Here is a 20,235-nt window from a genome sequence, read left to right as displayed (position 1 = left end):
TTTCAGTATGGTATTCACATGACAGAGTTTCTGCAACACCGATCATGTGGATTTGTCACGAACAAATCATGCCAAATCAACCTAATTTCCATCTTTCACTGGGTTATTGGCCTAATGGAAAAAGGGAAGCAGTGGATGCAATGTATCCTGATTTTAATAAGGCTTTTGAAACAGTCCCACGTGATATTCCCATAAGCAAAATAGGGATATAGATGAAACTACTATGCAATGAGTGCAGAACTGGTTGAAAGACTATACTCAAGAGTAGTTGTCAATTGTTCATTGTCAAGCTAGGAGGACATATCTAGTGAGGTCCCTGAGGGGGTCTGTCCTGGGTCTGGTACTATTCAATATTTTCATTAATTACATCGATAATGGACTAGACACTAAGCTGGGAGGGGTTGCAAGCCATTTGGACGACAGGATTAGAATTCAAACAGACCTTGGAAGATTGATCTGAAATCAACAAGATAAAATAAAATAAAGACAAGTGCACAATACTACACCTAACTTTGAAAAAAAGAAATGTACAAATACAAAATGGGGGAAGGCTGGCTAGGCAATAGTACTGTTGAAAAGGATCTGGGAGTTATAGTGAATCACAAACTGAATATAAGCCAACAATGTGATTCAGTTGCAAAAAAGGATATCATCATTTTGGAGAATATGTGAAACATGAGAGTTAATTGTCCCACTCTACTTGGCATTGGTGAGGCTTCAGCTGGAGTCTTCTGTCCAATTCTGGACACCACCCTTTATGAAAGATGTGGACAAATTGGAGAAAGCCCAGAGGAGAGCAACAAAAATGAGAAAAGGTTTAGAAAACCTGACTTGTGAGGAAATGTTAAAAGAACTGGGCATATTTAGTCTTGAGAAAATAAGATTGAAGAGGAAACTTACAACAGTCTTCAAATATGTTAAGGAGTGTTATAAAGAGTAGTGAAGCACTGAAATGGGTTACCGAGGGAGGTGATGGAATCTCCTTCCTGTGAGGTTTTTAAGGCCCGGCTTGTCAAAGCCCTGGCTGGGATGACTTATTTGGGGATTGGTCCTGCTTTGAGCAGGGGGTTGGACTAGATGACCTCCTGACGTCCCTTCCAACCCTGATATTCTATGATTCTATGAAAGAGGACAATGATCAACTGCTCTCCATGTCCACTGAAAATAGCACAAGTAGTGAAGGGTTTAGATATTAGGGAAAAATTTTCTAACTGTAAGAATTGTTAAGTACTCCAGTACTTCCAAGGAGGTGGTGGAGTCCCTGTCTTTAGAAGTTGTAAGAACAAGTTGCCAAATATCTGTCAGGGTCGGTCTAGATATACTTGTTCCTGCCAGGGAGAGAGGCGGAAGGGCGGGCTGGACAAGATGACCTCTCAAGCCTACATTTATGTGCGTCTATGACCAGCATTTTCAGGCAGAAAACGTCACGCCTGCTAAATAGCTTAGGTAAATAACAATATTTGACCCAACCTTTCTTCCCTTCCCCCAATCACACCTGGGGCCCTTACAAAAATGATAATTCAAGGTTTCTTACAGTTAATTGGTTATATGTTATCTTTAAAAATGTAGGTAGATAAGCAAATGTGGATGGGTAATAGGACTTGAAATTTAAAGCAACCACAATTGTAAAAGAAAAGGTTTGTGTGTGTGTGCAGGGAAAATGTTGTTTCATACATTCCTGTCTTTTGGACTTGTAGCCACTATCAGGATTGTATTGTAGTTGTACTATCACTATATGACCACTGGATCTTTTCCTCAATGAACTCTGTTTTGGCCTGGTTGGTTTTGACCTTCTATGCACTATATTAGTTATAGACACAGAAAATGTTTGAACAATGTTACTTGTTTATTTTTTATATGTAAATTAAATAACTATTGTAAAATGTTCACAAGTTTTGCTGTTTCAGGAAATTGTGAACTGAAAAAATATAAATGGAGCACTACTCCATTGATAAATGGAGCCACAGCATCCAAGTATAAGGAAAAGAAATTGTATAATGTTAAAGTCACTAACAGATACATATCTGGTATGTCAGCAGTGATTTTTGTTTAAATTCTACATCAGATTGTATACATACATATATTATTTTGCTATCTTATTAACTCTTAAGAGCTTTCCCGGATAATAAAGAAATTACTTTCTTACAAGGACATAGTTTGAACTGAACAAAGGGAAAAATGTTACGTTTGAGAGAGCAATTGAAAAGCTAAGGACCAGAATACTGTAGTATCTTACTCCACAAAGAGTCCCATAGATTTCAACGGTATTACTTGCACAGTAAGGTACTCGGCCCTTCAGTGTTATCAGGAACAATTGTTTCCATTGTTACAACTAGAATACTTAGGTTGACACTTTGTAAGCAGGATTGCAAAACCTTAACACAGCAAATATTTTAATTCTTTAGCGTAATTAAACACATAAGCAGTAACTGGTTTGTTTGTTGAACCATTACTTAAATGTTTTAATGGCTCACCAAATAGTAATATACAATTCTTTGACCTCTGACCACATAGTAATGAGGGAGGCTTTCAAGGATACAAATGAGTTAGGTACCCAACTAACACTGATTTTCATAGGACACCTAACTGCCTTTTGTGCCTTTGAAAATCTCTCCCATCATGGATCTTTCCAATTAAATTGTCCAAATCACAAATCTGAATTTATATTGCTACTTTATTTATATGGTTATATTTTCAGCTCTAGTGCCTTTTTGGTTTGTATTGTATAAAAATATATTTCTTCCATGAGAACAGCGCTTGATTTTAAGACTCATAATCAAAAAAAGAAAAAAAGTTGTTTTTTGGTTTTCAACCTTCCAATGTACATTTTTGCATAAGATCATTCATTTTCATAAAGGCTAATAGTTGTTTGTTTTTTAATTTATTTCTAGGAAAACTCAAACTCATAATAAAATCTTTGCATATGTATGGCATTGTGTGTTTTCTCCCCAAAATTCTAACACTGTATCTCCATGAATTTATTAATATGCATAGTATCTCTTCTGCTCAAGGACCTAATCCTGAATGCCCTTAATTCCTATTGACACTAGTGGTTTGAAAGGGCATAGGACTTCAGAGCCAGGACTGTAATAAGAAGCCTGGACTGAAACTATAAGTGAGAAGATGTATTAAGCTTCCATCCAAGATTGTCTAGGTGTCTGATAGGGCGTCTGCCCCACACTGGCAGGGAAAGGGCTAATAGAGCCCTAAGGAAGCTTCACAGGAAGCAGCCAATTAGAGAGAGGCTGCAAGGAATGGCTAATCAGGGCCGATCAGGCCCATATAAAAAGAAACACAGGGCAGAGCAGGGTCAGTTACACCCTGGAGCTCAAGGAGGGCAGACTGGCTGCCTTGCAGGTGGATAGAAGGTAGCACCCTAGACAGAGCAGTGCTGGTCAGGAGGGATGGAGGGAGAGGGAGCTCAAGCTCCTTGCTGCCTGCTGGGACTGGCAGGCTGAGGCCCTGAGGTGAGGGTGTAGAAGGTGCTGGGGCCACCAGGAAAGTGACTGGACAGTTGACTGCAGTCACCATCGGGGAAGTAGCTAAACTCTAGAACTCAGATATCCTAAAGAGTTGCCAATGTGGTGAGTGGCACCCCATCAGAGTGTCCTAATCCTCATTCCCACTGTTTAGAAGAACATTTTACAATGTAATTCAGCCCAACTTCCTGATGATTTACCAGATGCTCAATATTGCAACAGGCTAAATATCCTCCTATTCATTGGTTTTAATGGGAGTCAAAGATGCTCAGTAATCTGAGACTAAGCACTAGGTTTCATCTAAAAATGTGCTGAGCACCTCACAAGATCAGGCCCTAGTAGAGATGGTTGCCATTTTCTTCTAACACTCAGTAAGGATACTAAAATAAGGAAAACTGTGTTTCCCTTAAGCTACATTGTTTACTTCACTGTAGAGCATCTGCCTAGATCCTTGGCTGACCTCCTGATACAGATTAAAAGAAAACTGGATGTTTGTGTATCTACATATTCATAGTGGTCTCACTACATCTGGGTTGAAATGCACTGGTGGGGTGTGTGGGAGAAGCTTTGACTGATACTTGCTCACTTGTAATTTTTGTGCTTGTTAACATTTCTGGATTAACAGCCAGGAGAAAGTGAAGGCTTCCACCTAGCTACATAATTAATAAAAATCTTGAAAGCGTGGCTGCCCTTATGTACAATGCCACAAACTGTCACTTTTTAGCAAGATGGGCACTGCAACTGCTTGCTAAATTATGACTCAGGTGGAACAGCAGGGATGAAGTAGCTAGAGGCAGCACCAGTCAGAGAAACAGGTAAAATAACTGGAAGCGAGGCTGAAAAGACATTGACTCCTCATTTCCCTTCTCCATCAAAAAAAATCACCCCACAACAATCCAAGTCCCAGCACACTTCCTCTGACACCTGCCTCATGTCTGAGAGTAATGGCTAAATCTGCACTGAGCAGATCTAAGATCTTGCTTAGGTCTGAGGAACTAGCAGACTTCAGGTCCCTAAGGCTCACTTTTCTCATACTCTCTCACATGGCAGCATTGAGTGCAAGGAGAAGTGAAGACCAAGCAAGGGTAGAACACAGACTGTACACCTGCCGTGAGGGCAGCCTGTAGCAGAGGTTCCACCATTTATCAGAATTAGACCTGTTGCAAGCAATACATAAAAGCAATTAATACATTGAATTTCAAGGCCAAGTAGGTTGTAGCTTAGTACACAGACTCATAGACTTTAAGGCCAGAAGGGACCATCAAGATCATCTAGTCTGACCTCCTCACATTGCAGGTCACAGAACTTTTCCACTTTCCAAAGGGCAGCAAATACAGAGTTAAGGGACTTAAAGCTAAGGTTTTTGTATTAACCAAGTAATTGGTTACTAGACATAGGGTCCCTGGGCTGGATCCTGGAGTACTGGGCAGGCCTGAGGTTCCCTACCACCCGCTGGGGAAGTGGTACAGTCGCAGTGGATCAGAAAACTGCCTGAGACTGTTTGTCCAGAGGAACATTGCTACCTGGAAGGGGCAAACTATAGTGACCTGGCCAGAAGGAAGACCACCGGCTCCTCCCCAGCACTGCTCATGCATCTATTTAGAGGTCTTGAGAGATCTGCAACTGTTTCACCATGCAGTTATCCCAGTCATCACAAACAACTGTTTACATTTCCAGTAATTGAATCCCCCATTACTATTACCTGTCTCTTCCTAATAATAGGGATCCTCTCTGCTAGAGGGGTATCCTCAGTGCGAGGTCTCTGAGGGCCATGAGCTGCTTGCACCAAATGCACACCTATGCTATCTGCACATAAGGCAGGTAATTGTACATGCTGCATTCAGTCCTACTCTGCTGCTGGATTTCTGCCGCCATTATTTTTACACTTGCAGGGTTTTGTTTGTTCTTTGGGTTTGTTTTTTTTTTGCGTGTGTGTGCGCGCAGAATTTATTAGCCTGAGTTCAAAGTATGGTTGTTAGGTGCATCTGGCTCTCATGCTCCATCTTGAAACTCCCTTGCAAAATTCCCATTTCCTACTCCTGTTCACTTGCTAGCTACTCTAGTTGCTTAGGAGCTGGCTTTTTAAACCCCTGTTCTCTGAGTTAGCCCTGTCTCTTTGTCAAAACATCTTAAAGGGATTAGGGATCACAGGATGGCAGACTAGTGCCTCAGTAGGGCGCTCTCAACCTTGCCTAGCAGGCCAGTAGGCTCAGGATACAGTCCCCAATACAGACCACACTATAAACTTCAATCAAGCAGGCACACAGCTAGCAAGCAATCATAAAGAGTCACAATCACTCCTCCTTCACCTGGAAAACCTGCTAGGTCGCTCCTGTTTTTTTCTCCACCCCCAGGGCATACCTGTGAACTCCAACTTTGGAAATATGTACAACATAAGGTGTGATCTTGAGAGAACTAGATACTTTCCTTTTTCCTATGTGAGGGACCATAAATCTGGGTTGTTTTGTCTTCGTGATATGCTCCCCAGCCTGCAAGGCTTGCTTCCAGAATACATATGCAAGGTCTAGAGTGAAAATTGTTTTGGTATTCAGCATGTTTGTACTTACCTACTCCCTACCTTCAGACATGAGGTAGGAATGCCACCCAATTTTGCATTGTGCCCAGTGGCAGCAGTGTTCCATGTCCTCATAAGGAATGTCTGGAGACCTGTTTTGTAAAAATCTTCCTAAGGGGATGATACCAGTGTCTGGTACCAGCAATCCTAGCGGATGGAGATAATTGGCTATGGCTGGCGACTCTTGGGAAACAACTGATGCAATGCAGTATTGGGTCTTTTCAAATCTTTACTACAGTAGTACAGATATGACTAGAACCATGCATATTTTGAACCCTGGGAAGAGCAGGTCTCTGCAATAGAGTGTTTGATGTTCAACAACTGGCAGCTATAAATACTTTCCAACAGGTCTCAAGTGATGAGTAGATCCGTTTCTCTGGACAAGACCCTGATTAGGATGAGGTCATGGAATGCATAGCTTGCAACCTGAGCTTTGCTGTGATGACTATCAGCTGTTAAAGACTCTGGCTTGAAAGGGTAAGTCAAAAGGAAGTCTTGTACAGGAATTGTTAGCTGTTACATATAAATGCTCACTTGTCTACTGTCATGGTGAGAATTTCATTGGTTTTGGAAGAAAAGGAATTGAAATCTTCTTTGGGAACCTCGCTTCTAGATTTTTTCTTTTGCTAAGGGAAACAGTCTCTTCGTGAATACCATTTCTGTGATTAGCAAGGATTGCTAAACTGGATTTGATAGTGAGGAAGGAGGCCTCTCTGCATTCTCAGATATTAATTTCTCTAAATGTTTCCTTAAAAAGCCTTTCATTTGTAAACCTGGATCTACAGGATATATGTTTGGTATGATTTATTGCTATAAATGGGTGTAGCAATGCCTTCGTGTAGCTATTGAGTTGAATCATTACTCCTGTCACACATCACATGAAGACACAGGAAAATTGTCAAGAAATAATATTTTATGTACAACTGCCAAAGGTTGATAAGATGGTGAACCCACAACTAACCGTAAGGATTGTATCCTTAGACAAGCCACTTGTTTGCCACCAACTAGGCTTTCCTTACTCAGTCAGGAATACTTGCCTTCTAAATTGCTACAGGCAAAGATTTGAAATTGCTGTGTAGTGTGTCCTTGCTCTTATGGCCTCTGGAATCTTTTGGAAGGATGTCTCCTTTAGAAAGTGTGACTGTTTCACGGGTGGTGCTATTACTGTACCAACCTATGGTTCCCAAAACACATGAAGTATCTTTGTTTATATATAAAATCTTAGTTTAACATCCACCGGTCTTATGAGGTCCTCAGAGGAAACTCTATAGTATATCGTTTGAGGGGGAAGATAATGATTCATGCAGGGTTGGGTGTTTATTTTTGTTTTTTGGGGCAGGCAGGGAGATGAATATGGTAGTTCCCTAGGCACTTTATATGGAGTGAGCTAACAAACTGTTTATTCTGAGGATTACTCAACCAAGGACAGGTAAGGGGACAAATATACTGTTTGTGGGAATGCCTGCCTGCTCCTCCAGGCTGTCTAGCAGCCATTTGAGTGCTTTAGGAGACCTAGTACCGTCTCCTGGGGCTTTTCTCAGCACACCAGGAGTATTTTGAACATGGGAAAGGATTTCTCACTTGTCATCCCATGATGGTGAAGCCGTGTGGGGAACAGAGTCCTCATGAGCCCCTATTCTGGGCAGAGGCCCAGATCTACAAAAGGATCTATATATTGTGATGCTGAGTGTTGCAATACCTAACTTTTAGGTGCCTAGAAAAATCACAACACCACCAATGTAAGCTACAAAACCTGAGTTTGGCACGGATATTTCAATACAATGAATAGGGAGAGGGGTACCTTAGAACACGATTCACAAAAGCCAAAACGCTAGGTGGAGAGCTGTCTAAGATAGTCATTGGGAGATACTGACGAGAGGGGTGGGTCCTCTAAGCCCCACCCTCTCTTGGATATAGATGCCTAAGTCTGGGTTGTCTATCCACTGTGGATAAATACTTAGAGTCACTGGAACAGAGAGAAAATGACTCTGGAGCCTGATGGTTCTGCACCCATCTGGAAGGTGGCATCCAGTCCAGTCCCCCTGCTCCAATGACTCAATTATTTATCCTCAGTGGAACAGCTTCATCAGGAGAGATTGAGAGAGCCCCACATCAGAATATCCCGTAGCTCAATAGTTAGGGCACTATCCTGAGAGGTGAGAGAATGGAGAGAAGTTGAGCCCTGTTGAGGTATCTGCAGGGCAGGCAGCTATGGATCACTGAAGAATGATGACCTGAAAGAGGGCCTAGAAGGCCAGAGCCAGTCCACAGGCCAAACATTTGATTTATCTGGATCATATCTAAAGATAAAGCATGACCCTAGTTCAAAAAAAAGCAAGAGATATAATAAAAACCTGTACTTAACATGGTGGTACAAAGCGCTGCTAGGCATACATTGCAAGTGCCTGCTTAAAACAGATGTGGTTTGTCCTTTTCTCTACCCCCCACACAAAATATTTGTTACAGAATGGAGGCGTATATCAGTTACCTTCCAAAACTCAGTCAGCAAATGCACAGTAGCACCTAGCCAAACAAGTATTCCAATGGACTTGACCAGTAGGAGAACAGTACAAGACTATTTTAATTACATTCATCTGCCACCTTTGTTTTTTATTCTGAGCTATTAAACTGAAAACAATAAGTACTCAAACCACTGTAGCCACTAAACACACGAATTTATTTTTATTTAAGAATTTAACATGTACTGAATACGCTGCACATCATTAAAAGCCTATTGCACAGTCAAAAACAATAGTGATAGCAGAACAGCAATGATTTACTAGAAAACACAAGTAAAGAGCCTATTTGATATACAATAAGCTTTGATGAAAGGATACTCTACCCTTCTAACCAGCTGAAGTATCTGTTTTGTAACATACAAAGGTTCTCTTCCTCAAAAACAGCTTCATGAAAGGAGGAATTCTCTTTAGGAGGTGTTTCATAGGCTACTTTGCTTTCTAGGCACATCTTTTGCTCAAGTTCTAGGATGGATATTTATCAGAGCACTGCAGCTTATTAGACATGAAGAGGTATAAATTCATCACAGGAGTTTTATATGGATCCTGCAACCTTAATATAAATATGCTGCACTTAGGTGTCACATTTATTCAACTTCAAGTAAATAATTACAGTCAGCTACTAATGCATTTTGAATAATTGAATATTTATGCCAAAGATACTCCAATATTTTTCAAACTGAGGGTACTTTGAATAAAGTGTAAACAGAGAATTGGGGGAAAAAGAGGAAGCAGTTATAGCAATAAAAAACTAGAAAAGAGACATCACATGAGATTTTCAAAAATGCCAATGTGATTCAAGAGCACAGGTAATTGAAAGTCAATTGGACTTGTGCTCCCAGGTCACTTAAGCCCAGATCCACAAAGGGTCTTAGGTGCTGTGACTCTGAGCATTGCAATGCCTCACTTTGAGGTGCCAAGAAAAGTCACAGAAACAACACTGCAATCCACAAAGCCGGAGTTAGATGCCAAAGCTCCTATTCAATGAATAGGGAGAGGCACCTTAGAATGTAACCCACAAGAGTCAGCAGGCTAGGTGGGGAGCCACTTTTGCTCGCCAATGCAAAATGCCAAGGAGAGGGTTGGGCGTTGACCCTGCCTATCTGTGAGTGATCCATGAAAAAGAACCCTTCTTTTGGAGTTAGATGGCTTAGGTGTCTAAGTCATTTCTTGTGGGAATGAGTTAGGCACCTGCCTCATTCCACACAAAAGTAACTGGAAGAGGAGGAGCCCACCTTATAACTTTTCACCTACTGCACTCAACTGGGATATGGGAAACCCACCTTCAGTTCCCCTCCACACATACTTAATGGGGAAAAGAGGATTTGAACTGTGGTTTCCCACTTCTCAGGAGCATACTCTAACCACTGAGTTATGGGATAGTCTGATTGGGGTGTAAAGGGCTCCCTCAGTCTGTCCTGTTGAAGCTGTTCCACTATGTATTATAGAGTGATTGGACCAGGATGGCTGGACCCTGGGTCTAACCCCCAGGCTAGAGTCACTCATTGAGCCAGCCAGAGTGTATTTAAATATTTATCCACAGTGGCACACTCATTGGGGCGGCAAGAGAATTAACTCTGTAGCTTAGGGCACCCACCTGGCGGGTAAAATTTTCTAAAAATTTAGGCATTGGTCTATAATTAACCTTCACATTGTATAACTGAACACAATTATCCTTGCCCCACACACCCCAAACAGGGAACAAACAAACAGAGGTGTAGAAAAGCAGTATGAGGAGGGGGAAGGAGAAATATTCCTCACCCACCCCACTTCTAAAGGAACTGCCAGGAGAGGGGAAAGAAAAGAAGATATTGTACTGGAGTTAGAGCCACAAAAATCACATACTGAAATGGCCTTGTAAGGTTTGCAATGTTATGTTAAACAAACATCATCCTATACTAATGCTATATCATAATGCAAAATGCCAGGAAGCATCAAAACATAATATTGCAATGTTGGGGCTCAGATGTAAAGTTCTGAGAATAACTTCTGCAGATGGCTTAGAAGTAAGTGTTATTGCTACATTTGTGCATTAGCATCATGTCAGGATAAAGTGTGCACAGATTAATAATCAGGCCTACACTTAACTTGCCCTGAAGTCCATTCATTCTTTCAAAATTGGTTTATTATTGCTGCAGAAAATAGGATGCACACAAGTAGGAAATGAACATCATAATCTGTGTGAACTAAATGCCGAAAGAAAACTGGTTCTGTACAGATCATACAAAATTAGAAAAATGAGGTCAAGTTACAGGTTCAAGTAGAGTCGACAGGTCTGCAGAACAAAAAAAGGCTTAAAACTGCAAAGGGTACCAGCGGTTGTTTGAACCCAACCCACTGTAGAGAAGGTAGAACAAATAAATCCCTGTAAGAACTAGAAGTTTAATTCTGTGCTTCAGTTGGTGGAGAGCAGAGGGGAGAAACAATCACGCTGTCTTTGCAACTCATTGTTTAATGTAGGTGGTTTTGAATCCAATGTTAGTGAAATGTGTCAAACACTTGAAACAAAAGGTCCCCCACTTACCCACAAAATAGGGCAGCAGACATATGAATTACATATACCTCAATTGTTGTATGCAGTGTTGTTGTAGCTGTGTTGGTCCCAGGACCTTAGAGAGACCAGGTAGATGAGGTAATACCTTTTACGGTACTGACTTCTATTGATGAGAGAGACAAGCTTTCGAGCATACCAAGCGCTCTCCCAGACTTGAAGAAGAGCTCTGTGTAAGCTCAAAAGCTTGTCTCTGAGCTCTTCAAATCTGGGAGAGCGCTTGGTATGCTCGAAAGCTTGTCTCTCTCACCAACAGAAGTCGGTACAGTAAAAGGTATTACTTCCACCCACACTCTCTCTCATACCTCAGTGACAACTTACAACTATTTCTAAAAGAGATACCACCAAAAACAAACAAAAAACAACCCATGAAGGCCAATAAAGCATGAAGATTTTTCCTCCTTTATACTCTACTTTGGTATCTTAATTTGATTATTCTAAAGTAACTGAACAGATTTATAAGTGGTTATATGAGTCAGTGTATTATTGTTGGGGGGAAAAAAAAGCAAACATCATTCTGGGATGTAAAGGGAGTGTTGCAAGAAAGACAAGTAGTAATTCTTTCACTCTATTCCCCGCTAAGCGCTCAACTGGAGTGTTGTTTCCAGTTCTGGGCACCACACTTCAGGAAGGATGTGGACAAACTGGAGAAAGTCCAGAGGAGAGCAACACAAAAATGGTTAAAGGTCTAGAAAACAAGACCTATGAAGGAAGATTGAAAAAATTGGGTTTCTTTAGTCTGAAGAAGCCTGAGGGAGAACATAAAAGTTGAAGTACATAAATTACAAGAAGGGTGAAAAAATGTTCTCATTAACCTCTAACAATAGGACAAGAAGCAATGGGCTTAAATTGCAGCAAGGGAGGTTAAGGATTGACATTAGGAAGTTTTTCCTAACTGTCAGGATAGTTAAGCACTGGAACAAATTGCTTAAAGAGGGTGTAGAATCTCTATCATTGGTGGTTTTTAAGAACAGGTTAGACAAACACCTGTCAGGAATGGTCTAGTTATTATATAGACTTGCTTTCAGTGCAGGGGATTGCACCAGATGACCTCTCAAGGTCCCTTCCAGTTCTATACTTCTAGGACTCAGGGAGCTCAGTACAGCCTTCCAGAGAAAACTGAAGTTACATAAGCTAGGAGTGAAACCTGTACCCCAAGATTAAAAATCAAATATTTTGAATACTACGGTCACTATCCAATTCCAGCAAATGAAGCAGATGTCAACAGGTGCATGTTTGATGAAGATGTTAATGAATGGAAATATCTGCAATTTTAGCATTTGACTGACTTTTGTATAGCATGTTGACTATGATTATTCTACAGCATTAACTACATCCACTTTGGGACACAAGTGTTGATGTGAGACAGCCAGAGAGAATAAAAAAATATTTTAAGAATTCAAAGTAAAAGAGGCTTCACAAATTATTCAGCCCGACAGCTATCTGTTTGGGAAAGAAAGGAACCATATTGTCAGAGGGCCTGCACAAGCAGGTTGGCTTTTATGTATCACAGCAGCGTTCCAGATAATTAGGTAAAGATTAAAGTCTATTTATTTTGCCCTTCCTCAACTTTGAGAAGGGCCAAAACACCAAACAAGGCTGTCAACATCAACCAGTAGCATAGCTACATCCACCCTTTCTCTTTACACAGTTGCCTTAATGGGCTAATCTGATGAGATGCTCCCATTAACATGGGTTAGTAGCAGCACCTGGATCCCAGATGCATGCCTTTGGGCCAAAACCTGTAAAATGAATCCTAGAGGAAGAGGGAAAAGGAAGCAACACTGCCAAAGCTTTCTAAGGAACTCAGCTGACCTGTCACATACATATCTCAAAGATCAACAGATCCTTTATTGAAACTTCTGAGATAAAGTTTCCGTTCTTTGCAGTCCTAGCTGCAAAGGACAGAAAAAAAGTCTACCACAGAATGACACTAACTTCCATAGCTCTTCTAGAAAAGAAGTTGGGGAATACAGAGGTCTTTGAAGATGGGACATTCATGTAACATAATGAAGAAAATTTGCATCAGGATATTCCTATCTGAGAAAAATCAAAATCTATGTAGTGCATTGGAGGAAAAAAATCATACAAGACAAACATTAGATAGCTGACACAGGAGGGGAGTAGGAAAAAAAAAAAACCATGAAGAAAAGCTCAATACTATAAACAAAGATTCTACACCAGAGAAAAACCATACAAATGCACTGAAAGTAAAAACAAAAACTTTTCACAAACTAACTTTAGAAGCCACAGGACCATATAAAATACAGGAAAAATTGTACTACTCATCTCTGGGCTGATGCATCAATACTGAAAAGAAACCCTATTAGGGAACTTTTGGACAAAATTTAACAAAGACCGATGCAAAAGAAAACACAGTAGCATACTACATGCCAGCTAGCTTTGATATTTAGTTCTCTATCATGGACATACTTAGCTTAGTGTCCGGTTCTGAACTGACTTTGGATCAGTCTGTTCCTCTCACAAAAGTTTGTATGATGTATGTAAGAATAGCCACAGAGGATAGGTAGTCAATGACCACTGTGAACCACAAAACCCCGTAGGTGCCTAAACTTGCTCAGCATCTAAGTTTTTGTAGTGAAAATTCCCTGGTGCCTATGTTTCTGCATCTGGGCATGCACACTGCTGCTTCACTGAGGCATCCTGATGTCTAATATCCCATCTAAGCCATATAGTTACCCATGAACCAGAAGTGAGATAGGCATTGGGCACCTAAGTTGTATATGGGACCCAATCCAGTAGATGTGCTCAGAGGCCATTTAACTTCACACAAAACAGCTGGGAGGGTAGGGGAAAGAAAAGGCATCCACCTCCCTTATCTTTAGCCAAGTGGTTAGGGTACTCAGCCAGGATGTGGGAGACTACCCCAGTTGAAGTCCCCACTGCCTGAGGAGCAGGGATTTAAACAAGGATCTGTTCCCACTCAGGTGAGCACTCTAACCCCTGGGCTATAGTCATTGTAAATCTCTGCTCCAATTAATATTTAATTAAAGCAAAACAGCATCACCCAGTGAGACTGAGGGAGACCTAGATCAGAATTTTTCCATATCCCAGTAATATTCCTACTTTGCACTTGGTTAGAAAACAGCACTTGTGCTGCTAAAACACCACTTCAAAGAGGATAATTGGGTGCTTTGGAGGAATACACATAGCTCTACTTCATTTACTATTTTCTGTGGGTTTCTCTTAGAATTTTTATACTTGAGAAAAACTCAGTTAAAGTAAATGCAATAAACCTGCTTTTCAGTCTTAAATTTCATGAGTGTGCTAATATCAAAACAGTTTGTATCTGAACATGAAATTCCTCCCTTAGTCATCTTCCACTCTTTTTTGATCCTGAATTTAAAGCATTAATTTAATAAACCCTCATCTCACAGCATTCCCTTTTAATAAAAGTTTATTAATAAAATTTAATAAATTTAATAAAAGTGTCAGGACAGGCTTCTGACTTCAAAGGTTTGGGCACACAGAGCTAGGATACTCCACATGCTTTACACTGTAGCATTTTTAATTTTTTCCTCTCTAATCAGGAGAGAAGCAGTGAGAAGGAGACAGGGATTTGTTTGAATCATGTCTCTGCACACATGCAGAAAACTGTGTAAGGTAACTCACCTAGAAGGGGCCAGAAACATCCAGAAGAAGGGTGTGATGGTCAGCTGGCATTCTCATTAGGTTTTTCTTCCCCCCACACTGAAGTTTTATCAGAAGTCTCCACTACAGGAATAGTTTTCCATGTAGACATCTGAGCCAAGATTCAAGGGGCAAGATATTATAAATCTAGGACTTCCTTGAACCTTTTTCCTTTCCAGTTGATCAGCACAAGACCACAAGATAAATCTGCTGTCACGGCTGCCTCCCCAATACTTTAAACAATTTTGATCCAGGAGAGTGGTTTCAGTTTTATCCATTAAGGAAACCTCCAGTTAGAGCATATGGTCCCATCAGGGTGCATTTTATGAACCAAGTGGGAGAGCAGCATTGTCATCTCTAAAGGCTACAGACAATATAGACATTTATGTTTAACTGTTAACTGGTTTGGGCTGGGATTCTCTCCATCTGAACAAAGGGAATGCTGTGAGATGAGGGTTTGTACATCCTTATCTGACACAGTGGGGCTTACGGATTCTTGAAGAACTTCAGGGAAACCACTATTTTTATCTGCTGATCCAAAACCTGTAAAATCTTGGATACCAGCAAGATCTTAATTGGCTATAAGATGAAGAATCAGTCTTCTATTAATCCAAGGACAAATACTGTTAGCTAAAAGGATCCATGGACTATTGATGACCGTGACTGAAGTGTTAGTAGTTATCCAAAGATACTACAATATTTTTTTTATAAAGCTCTGAAGAAATCCAGGGCCTACTATTGTATAGTGTAGCCTAAAATGTAATTTCTGAAAGATCAAAGGGAAAAGAATGCATGTACTCTAGACTAGAGAATGTAAATATTATACTGAAGTTTTGCATTATAATGTGTAAGATCAGCAGAGGTACTGAAGTTGCTCTAGGAAGAAAACGTGGTAGATTTATTAAGTAACTTTTAAACAAGATGATTATGAAAATGTTCATTTGCTATGCAATTGTATGGGACTTAGCTTCCAGTTGGCTTTAAACGGTATCAAACACTTACATGCAGCATTTTGAATACAAAAGTTCTGTGATTTAATTTTGTATAATGTTTTCCAGAAAGTCCTGAACAGACAATCACTGTTCTATGATTTACCAGAGAAACTAAGTACATGGGGAATATAAAAGAGTAAGTCCATTGTCCAACATTAGGAAAAAAAAATTCTCAAAGTCAGACATGTAATAATTAGTCTTTCAGATACATTCCATTTTGCACAGCTGTTCTCTTTGCTTCGTTACATTAGTGTTGAATTCTAGTCTTTCAATGACACGTGACTGGAAACTGACAGGAAGGAGAGCTGGGGAGACTAGTTCTGTATGACAGCACCAGGGTGAAGACTTAAAATAAATAATTTTTTTTTAAAAAATAAACTTGATGCTGGGTTTGAGAAAACGGCAGATGGTTTTAAACCAACTTAAGCAAAATCTTGTGTGGACACTTATTTTGGTTTGGCTTAAACAGATTATTAAACTTAAGTTAAACCAAAATACAAGGAGTGTTTATGAAACCTTTTGTACTAGTCTAACTGAATTGGCTTTAAAAAAAATTTGACACCTTTAAACAGGTGCAGCTTTCTCCTGCAGACAAGTCCTAAGTTGAACTCCTATGAGCAAGCCCTGATTTTTGGAAGCATGCAGTTCCAATTAGTTCCGTGGGAGATGCTAGGAGCATAGCACCACTGAAAAATAAGGCTACCAATTTAGGCATCTACATAAGTATTTAGAATTTTATTTTAGGCACCCTATTTTGGTGCAAGTGTACAGATTTACCCTCTGGTATGTTACTTTCCCCTGAAAGTTTGTACTTTGGCTAGGGGATGGGATTGTTATACATCTTGTACAGATTTTAACATATGGCTCCTCCAGTCCTTCCCCACAAAAGGTTTACCATGACAGGTCAATGTATTTAGGATATTTTAATAGGTGAGTTTTTCTATATGGTTCTGCCATCTTACCCCCAAATGTGGATGTTGTAGCTGTAGACTGAACTACTGTGCAAAAGCATTCAACCAATTGTCTGTCACTATGGATCAACCACCCAGACTCAAAAAGCATGCATCATTTTATAGCATGCAAAATTACAAACTACGTAGTTATTTTTAAAGAGGAAATATTTTTGAAAGTAATGAGATCATTTGGTTTCCCTACATCCCTCTTAAAAAAAAACAGCAAAAAAAAAAATCAACCTTCCTCCCGCTGAGAAATCTGTCCTGCCTCCTTTAGGATTCAAGTAGAACATTTATTCCATTAACATGAAAGTATTTAGGCTTTAGTTTTGTTTAACGTGTTGCACACACTGCCCCGGTGCCAGATTCTTTGCCTTGTTCCCTTACATTTAAGTGGCCTTCCTCTTTTAGTGTCATTTGTCTGAAGTCTTCTCTGACTTTTTCCAACAGGTCTGCCTTGAAGATAACATCTAGTGCAGTCATTGCCAAAGCTTTTGCTGCACGCAGAGTGTAGAACTGTGCTTCTTGAGACCCTGTGGTAAAACCAAAACACCACTTCAGGTTAAAAATTTAGCCACCAAAAATCTGTATAACAGCAAGGCATTCATAGAATCATAGAATATCAGGGTTGGAAGGGACCCCAGAAGGTCATCTAGTCCAACCCCCTGCTCAAAGCAGGACCAATTCCCAGTTAAATCATCCCAGCCAGGGCTTTGTCAAGCCTGACCTTAAAAACCTCTAAGGAAGGAGATTCTACCACCTCCCTAGGTAACGCATTCCAGTGTTTCACCACCCTCTTAGTGAAAAAGTTTTTCCTAATATCCAATCTAAACCTCCCCCACTGCAACTTGAGACCATTACTCCTCGTTCTGTCATCTGCTACCATTGAGAACAGTCTAGAGCCATCCTCTTTGGAACCCCCTTTCAGGTAGTTGAAAGCAGCTATCAAATCCCCCCTCATTCTTCTCTTCTGCAGGCTAAACAATCCCAGCTCCCTCAGCCTCTCCTCATAACTCATGTGTTCCAGTCCCCTAATCATTTTTGTTGCCCTTCGCTGGACTCTCTCCAATTTATCCACATCCTTCTTGAAGTGTGGGACCCAAAACTGGACACAGTACTCCAGATGAGGCCTCACCAATGTCGAATAGAGGGGAACGATCACGTCCCTCGATCTGCTCGCTATGCCCCTACTTATACATCCCAAAATGCCATTGGCCTTCTTGGCAACAAGGGCACACTGCTGACTCATATCCAGCTTCTCGTCCACTGTCACCCCTAGGTCCTTTTCCGCAGAACTGCTGCCTAGCCATTCGGTCCCTAGTCTGTAGCTGTGCATTGGGTTCTTCCGTCCTAAGTGCAGGACCCTGCACTTATCCTTATTGAACCTCATCAGATTTCTTTTGGCCCAATCCTCCAATTTGTCTAGGTCCTTCTGTATCCTATCCCTCCCCTCCAGCGTATCTACCACTCCTCCCAGTTTAGTATCATCCGCATTCAAATATATTAATATTATTGGAAATAGAACAACCTTAAAAAAGTCAAGGTCTTAGCAAAATCTAACTAAAACTAGTATTCCTTGTTTTACAGAAAGTCCTATTTGTAGAAAAGTACAAACGTAAAATGCCTGGAAATGAACAATTGAGAGATCCCGTCTATTTCCCACTGCCATATAATCCTGTCAGTACGTGTATTTTTTTTTTAAAACCTGTAACAGGAAGCTAGGCAGAAGGGATTGGAGAGGGTTTATGATAAGCTCCACAATAAAGCAGAGAGCAAAACAGCTTTAAAAATAAATGCCCAAACACTTCATTAAAGGAGCTGAAGCTGCCCAGTGGGGCCTCCGACCCTTCTAGAATGTGGGGTGACAACTTTAAACCTGAAAAGCAGAAAATAGACGTTTACAGTACATGCCACTACTGCAATGCATCCTTAACTCCGCTGTCCTCAAGTGACATCCCAACACACACACACACACACTCACTGTATCCAGAATGGGTTGAAACCAGAACACATGACAACTGTAGGACATTTTGGCTAAGGCAAAAAACTCAGTTTTAGCTTGGGTGACAAACGTTACCACTCCTTCACCCTTGCCCAGAGGGCTCCTTCTGACACACTGCCTTCACTAAGCCCTAGAGTCACATATGCCAGAACCCCCCATGTTGACAATCCCCACGATAAAACCACTGGGGGTCACTGCTACTAGCGCAGCCTAGAAAACTCAGAACTAAATGAGGCTCAGTCGATCCCTCAAGGTACACAGGCACTATTCTACATATCACAGTGACAGCTGTGCCAACCTGCTCCAGCTAATCCCTCCACCGTTCAGTACAGCTACATCTAACAGTAAATGCAGTAGAGTGCTCTGCCCCACATTCCCAGCCCTGCGCATCCAGCTGCACACATCACCAGCTCCACCCTCCTCTCTGCCACTCCGTTTTTATAAAAAGCTTTGAAGGGTCCATGCTGGAATGCATACAGATAAATGATGCAATTGAATCTTAACTCTGCCTTAACTGTTTTGGCATTTTATTTCCTTGTTTCCTGCCTATCTTGGCCTCTGGACCCTTTTGTCACTTGCAAGGTGGTTTGTAGGGTCACTGGTGGTAGAAAGTCTGTGGAAGAGCTTTTGGCTTATATGATTGTTTGCGGTGATTCCCCTTCAGAGCCGGAATATAGGTGCCCAGGGAAGAAAAGGTTGACCTGGAGTGTGTGGGTTTTTTTGTTTTTTTTTAAAAAGTGTAAAGACTCATCTGTTTTCTCATTGAAGAGATTGGTTTCAAAGGACAAGTCCTCTATGCTATTCTGAACCTCCCTTGGGAATCCTGAAAAGTGGAGCCATGACTCCCACAGCATTACTATTGCAGTTATAGATTTTGAGGAGGTATCAGCTGCATCCACTGCAGAATGAGAGGTTTCAGACACACGTCTACCTTCCTCAACAAAGGGCTGGGGAATTGAGCCCTCTCCTGAGGAGTTTCATCTTTGAAATCTAGTAACTGAACAGTTCATAAAAATCATTTCGCTAACAGGGCCTGGTAGTTAGAAATCTTGAATAGGAGGCTGGTGGATGTCAATACCTTCTTCCCCAGAAGGTTAAGATGTTTAGCTCCCTTATTGGAAGGAGTAGCCCTGGGGTGTTGCTGCCTTTATCTTTCCATAACTGCTTGTACTACTAGAGAGTTTGGGGTCAGGGTGAGTGAACAAGATTTCTGCTCATTTCGCAGACACAGTCGTGCTTCTTAGCCATTTTAGGAATAGAGGTACATGTTGCAGGTGCATGCCATACCACTCCAACTGGTTCCAGAATGACCTCATTTGCTGGGAGTGCTACCCAATTGGGTCTGGTGAGCTGCTGAATGCTCAAGAGCTTGGGCTGAGTATCCTGAACTTCCTTAACAGAATTTGAAGCTCTGCTGCCACTCTTGCAATAGTTCTTGTTATTGCCTATGGTCACTGGAGGGGGCTGAAGATGGGGCAATTGCCTCATCCGGTGAGGAAGATAATATACTTGGGGG

General features: G+C 41.0%; 1 protein-coding gene across 5 annotated transcripts in view; it reads right to left on the bottom strand.

Moving 5' to 3' along the window:
* Positions 1–20,235, bottom strand: part of PM20D2 (peptidase M20 domain containing 2) — a 66,743-nt gene that overhangs the window by 19,156 nt on the left and 27,352 nt on the right. Inside the window, exons 7-8 of one of the 5 annotated variants that reach the window (XM_073336706.1) lie at positions 17,105–17,250; positions 14,755–14,884 (exon numbers count right to left, since the gene is read on the bottom strand). In XM_073336706.1, the coding sequence (XP_073192807.1) occupies positions 14,795–14,884; positions 17,105–17,250 (236 nt within the window). In that variant the 3' untranslated portion in view covers positions 14,755–14,794. Of the gene's footprint in view, positions 1–11,361; positions 14,885–16,654; positions 17,251–20,235 lie in introns of those variants that run through there. The other 4 variants (XM_073336704.1, XM_073336711.2, XM_073336707.2 and 1 more) reach the window with 4 other exon arrangements.

Source organism: Lepidochelys kempii, chromosome 3 (assembly GCF_965140285.1).
Source record: "Lepidochelys kempii isolate rLepKem1 chromosome 3, rLepKem1.hap1, whole genome shotgun sequence".
Lineage (NCBI taxonomy): Eukaryota > Metazoa > Chordata > Testudines > Cheloniidae > Lepidochelys > Lepidochelys kempii.
Note: the sequence above shows the minus strand (reverse complement) of the source record. Positions and strands in the feature narration are given on the sequence as shown.